Source organism: Salvelinus fontinalis, chromosome 37 (genome assembly GCF_029448725.1).
Source record: "Salvelinus fontinalis isolate EN_2023a chromosome 37, ASM2944872v1, whole genome shotgun sequence".
In the NCBI taxonomy this organism is placed as follows: Eukaryota; Metazoa; Chordata; class Actinopteri; order Salmoniformes; family Salmonidae; genus Salvelinus; species Salvelinus fontinalis.
In genome coordinates, this window is record NC_074701.1 from 23,971,963 (window position 1) to 23,977,642 (window position 5,680).

At 40.3% G+C, this 5,680-nt stretch overlaps 1 protein-coding gene across 1 annotated transcript; it reads right to left on the minus strand.

Moving 5' to 3' along the window:
• Positions 1–426: 426 nt before the first annotated feature.
• Positions 427–5,680, minus strand: vkorc1 (vitamin K epoxide reductase complex, subunit 1). Its single transcript, XM_055902495.1, has 3 exons — positions 5,372–5,680; positions 4,188–4,297; positions 427–3,165 (listed from the first exon to the last, which is right to left on the minus strand). Exons 1-3 carry the CDS (start codon positions 5,557–5,559, stop codon positions 2,954–2,956), a joined length of 510 nt encoding a protein of 169 aa, XP_055758470.1. The 5' UTR covers positions 5,560–5,680; the 3' UTR covers positions 427–2,953.

Below are 5,680 nucleotides of genomic sequence, written 5' to 3' on the forward strand. Positions count from 1 at the left end.
ATAAGAGCTACCTACATAGGGTGCATTGACAAATATTACATAACCAACTGTGTTACTTCCCAAAAAGGCACAGCTCCTTAGAGTATTTGAAAGATGCCCAGGTCTGGTGCCATCACCTACTGCCAATGTGGCCTTGAGCAAGACATTTTACCTCTAAACTGCTACAAGGGTAATGCTTGAACGCTGATACTGCTGCTCACAGCCTGTTGCTTGAATAGCACGTCACATTTCCGTGGTACAATGGATAAATAAGGATCTCTAAGGGGACTTATTTAAAGGCGGTGTTATGAACGATACTGCAACACTCAAAGGTGTTAAGATTGGTTCATAAAAGTGGTGTGCATACCCCCTTCAAATAAACCATTTGTACCAGTAAACATGTATTACAAGCTTGGCCAGCTGAACAGTTTAGATGAAACATGCAGCTATGAGAGAACACACGGTTTTATTATTTTAAAAGAAACAGACATTGAATTAATGGCCCATTTATCTGTAACAGTCTGGATGATGTAAGTATAATGTGATTTGGTCAATAAAGGTGGATGGAATAACTGCTTTCACTTCAGAAGAGGTATGTAGTATCATAATTATAATGTACTCAACCCTTTATACCAGTCCCAAGAGCATCCAATGCAAGAACAATACGACTGATCTGTCACTGATGCATCAATGTCCTAAGTAATGCTAAACCAGATCTGAAAGATTCCTATGCTTAATTTTCACAAGATCCGTTTCGCTTATTTTCTTTGCCAGTAACCAATTTTTTGTACCCAATTCAACTGCCTGCGGCCACGTAATACAGTGCAGGGTGCATCTCAACAATGTTAAGTGGCTGCCTCACCTCATCTCCTTTCCTCACTGTTTCCACTGATTTGAAAAGGTTTGGTTGACTGGTGAAAAGCAATAAGTACCAGGTCTATTGGGGGATTTGCTTTCACCTGTCCAGTTCTTTTATCAGTCAAGATTAGTGCTGGTCCTATGTGGCTCAGTAGGTAGTAGCGCATGGTGCTTGCAACCCATGGATGATGGGTTCGATTCCCACTGGGACCAACTATACAAAAAATGGCATATTATAACTGTATACAGTGCATTTGGAAATTATTCAGGCCTCTTGACTTTTTCCACATTTTGTTACGTTACAGCCTTATTCTAAAATGGACCAAAAATTATAATTCTCATCAATCTATTATTATTATTTTTTTTTTTTTTTGCAACCCATGGATGATGGGTTCGATTCCCACTTCTACACACAATACCCCATAATGACAAAGTGAAAAAAGGTTTGTAGAATTTTTTACATATGTATTCAGAGTAAAAAACATACCTTATTTACATAAGTATTTGCTATGAGACTCGAAATTGAGTTCATTGAGTTTCCAATGATCATTCTTGAGATGTTTCTACAACTTGATTGGAGTCCACCTGTAGTCAATTCAAATGATTGGACATGATTTGGAAAGGCACACACCTGTCAATATAAGGTCCCACAGTTGACAGTGCATGTCAGAGCAAAACCCAAGCCATGAGGTCGAAGGAATTGTCCATAGAGATCCGAGACAGGATTATGTCGAGACACAGACCTGGGGAAGGTACCAAAAAATGTCGGCAGCATTGAAGGTCCACAAGAATACAGTGGCCTTCATCATTCTTAAATGGAAGAAGTTTAGAACCGCCAAGACTCTTCCTAGAGCTGGCCTCCCGTGCCAAACTGAGCACTCGGGGGAGAAGAGCCTTGGTCAGGGAGGTTACCAGGTCTCTCTTTGTGTAGTGTTGTGTTGTCTCTCTTGTTGTGATGTGTGTTTTGTCCTATATATATATTTTTGTTTTAATCCCAGGCCCCCGTTCCCCGCAGGAGGACTTTTGCATTTTGGTAGGCTGTCATTGTAAATAAGAATGTGTTCTTAACTGATTTACCTTGTTAAATAAAAAAATAACACCCAAGAACCTGATGCTCACTCTGACAGAGCTCCTCTGTGGAGATGGGAGAACCTTCCAGAAGGACAACCACCTGTGCAGCACTCCACTAATCAGGCATTTATGATAGAATGGCCAGACGGAAGCCACTCCTCAATAAAATGCACGTGACAACCCGCTTGGAGTTTGCCAAAAGGCACCTAAAGGACTCTCAGACCATGAGATACAAGATTCTCTGGTCTGATGAAACAAGATTTTACTCTTTGGCCTGAATGCCAAGCATCACGTCTGGAGGAAACTTGACGCCATCATGCTGTGGGGTTGTTTTTCAGGGACAGGGACTGGGAGACTAGTCAGGATTGCGGGAAAGATGAACGGAGAAAAGTACAGAGATTCTTGATGAAAACCTGCTCTAGAGCGCTCAGGACCTCAGACTGGGCCGAAGGTTCACCTTCCAACAGGACAACGACCCTAAGCACACAGCCAAGACAATGCAGGAGTGGCTTCGGGACAAGTCTCTGAATGTCCTTGAGTGGCCCAGCCAGAGCCTGGACTTGAACCCGATCGAACATCTCTCGAGAGACCTGAAAATAGATGTGCAACGACGCTCCCCATCCAACCTGACAGAGCTTGAGAGGATCTGCAGAGAAGAATGGGAGAAACTCCCCAAATACAGGTGTGCCAAGCTTGTAGCGTCATACCCAAGAAGACTCGAGGCTGTAATCGCTGTCAAAGGTGCTTCAACAAAGTACTGAGTAAAAGGTCTGAATACTTACGTAAAGGTCATATTTCCGTTTTTCATAAAAGTGCAAAAATGTCTTAAATCGTATTTTTGCTTTGTCATTATGGGTTATTGTGTATAGATTGAGGGGGGAAAACGATTGAATCAATTTTAGAATAAGTCTGTAACGTAACAAAATGTGGAAAAAGTCAAGGGGTCTGAATACTTTCCGAATGCGCTGTATATTATCAGTGTAGTAGGATGGAAGGCAAGGGGGAAAAAACGACTTAGACTATTGAGATGCACACAAAGAGTATCTCAGCCAGTCTTTTTCTTGACTGCTTCCAGTCCCGTCCTCCTCTTCAGATTGGTGAGGAGCAGCAAAAAGTTAACCACATAGGTTGAGACGCAGACCACGCAGAAATCTCCCAGAATGAAGGCAAGTACTCCGGCTAGGTACAGCGATCCAGCCATGGACACCCAGGAGGCCAAGACCAGGAGGAACGCTGCCCTACTGGACACAGACTGACCTGTAGACAAAAGAGACAGTGAATGTTGGTATGTGTCCCAAATGGTAACATATTCTCTATTTAGTACACTATATTTGACCAGAGCTCTATGGGCCACCATAGGGCTTTGGTCAAAAGTGGTGCAAAATGGGAACAGGGTGCCATTTAGGATGCAGACAGTGAGTAAGGAGACATTATAGCATCCCTGTGTAACATAAAATAATCAAAAAATAGGGAACTATCGTGGGTGTCTGAAATCTTGTATAATCGTATATGGCAGGGTTGGGGTTAATTCCACAAATTACATTGTAATTCAATTCCCTCTCCCTGTAAATTGCATTTAAATTCCATGTCAGTCTTTGAATTCAGAGAGAATTAAATTCCTCTCATCTCCAACGTTAGGTAAACTCTAGTAATTCAAATTCACAAATTTGAATTCAATTCCCCCGGGCTTTCAGGCTGATCACGTCACTGTTCAGACAGCCTAGCTATACAGGAAATATAGAAAAACTAGTTGAAATAATTTTATACAAATCATTTAGTCCATAAAAAAAATAGGTGCATTAATTCAATTAAATATACAAATATTGAATTCCAATAAAAAATTGTTTTTACAAATTCAATTCCAATTCTAACAGTCTAATACCAATTCCATAATTTAAATTCTTGAATTTGCTCATTAAATGGAGAATTTACGTTGAGTTCAATTTGAATTTCAACAATCTTCAAATTCTAATTGAACTCAACATAAATTATCCACTTAATGAGCAAATTCAAGAATTGAAATTGAACCCAACCCTAGAAAGCACTTGATAAGAATTTCTTGTGTACGGCCCTAGTGATAATTCAAAATAATAACCACTAAAATATATATGGACCCCCAACCCAGTTAGATTAGCTGTCATGGCGTCAGCTGACAATCCAAAGGAGGGTGACAATGGGTCAGTTGAGCTGTATTGTGTTGGTCAAAAGTTAGCCTAAACTGATCAGAAACAGACATCTCAACTAACAAGAGAGTAGCCTACATAGAGTATTTGACCTACCCAGAGCCAGTTGCAATGTGTAGAAAATGATCCCCAACAGACTGTTGGGTTGATTCAGTACACTGTCTTTAGCAAAGAAGAACTGTACAAGCCCAAAACCACGTCCCCATCTGACAAAAAAAGAGGCAAAACACAACGCTTTGTCATGCATTATGTGATAAGTATCATACAAGCATGTAATTATGTGGCATCAGTGCAGCTTTTAAATTAAAATTGATTACTGTGAGTGTGTAGGTCTTTTTTTTTTTTTTTTAATACTACAATGCACTGTATCCTATCTGTCACGTGTGAATTGTTTGTCTAATCTGAATGCCACAATTTATTTCAAGATTCTACCAAAGACTAAACCACACACCCAAACTATAGAAAATAATAACTATGCCATAACAATGATATAAAAATTGACGTTCTTTGGTATCGCCTTGTCTAAGATTCACCTAACAAAAGTAAAACTGTAAATAATTTAAAAGCCAGCATGTGTTGCAGGTCATCAAAATTAATTTAAACAAAAAAACTGATAAAGACCTGTGCAGTGCAATCAGTGCTGCCCAGATAAAAATGTAGGCTGTACGTGGCATTGAGACGTGGCATTGTAGATTCTAAAGGAAGAGGCGAAAGCGAGAGGTTTTACGAAAAATAACCACGAAGTGAGGAATTTTTTTATTTGGTAAACAACAGATGTAATTGCTAATTTGCTACGTGAGGCTTATTTGAGCGAATATAAGGTTCATAATGGTTCGGTTGGTACGAATGCACTGATAAGAAGACGCACGTGGCATTTCAGCAACTTAAAATAAACTACTTTATATCAGAGTTGTGCCCCTTGTTCACTCGCGTATCTGCCCTGTCATTGGCTAGAATGGTTCCACCTGGTCTCTCCCCCCGACTGCCTTCTATCTTTGAGGACATTTATTTCCATTGTTAGAGTGGTCACTCGACTATCTTTGAAATACAGTATAATAGATCATCTTTATCTAGGAATTCTAGGATCAACGTTGTCTATTGGTATGCTACGGAACTGCGATAATTGTGTTTAGCACGCTGGTTGAGTTATAGAAGTGCGTTCATTGCCCAACATCGCACACATATAGGCCTAGGCTACTAATAAATATGAAAACGGCTTCAAAACACACCAATAGACTATAGGCCTATGCACGAAGAAAATACATTCTCCACTATTTTACCTTGAGGTGAAAACTTTAGAGCAGCTCACAGAATCTCCCAGGTCACACATCGCCCGATACTCAGGGTCCCTCTCTCGCGAAATTTCAACGTGCAGAGCATAGAATGACAAAAACAAACCGATGATACAAAGACACAAACGTGTTTTTCTCTCCCATTTGGGAACTTCACTGTAACTATTCGATGCCATGTTCTATTGGCTTTCAATTAAGTTATTATAGCCTACTACGGACAACCTTTTCAATCCCGGCTGGTCGCTAGCAGAGAGTCTGTATGTCGTGAACGACAGTGTGAGCAACATTTTTGGAGTC

Coding starts and splice junctions, on each gene's coding strand:
- vkorc1 (XM_055902495.1), bottom strand. CDS start 5,559: ATGGCATCGAATAGTTACAGTGAAGTTCCCAAATGGGAGAGAAAAACA. Junction 4,298..5,371: donor TCTAAAGTTTTCACCTCAAG/GTAAAATAGTGG, acceptor TTTTTTTGTCAG/ATGGGGACGTGGTTTTGGGC. Junction 3,166..4,187: donor CACATTGCAACTGGCTCTGG/GTAGGTCAAATA, acceptor TTTTGTCTACAG/GTCAGTCTGTGTCCAGTAGG.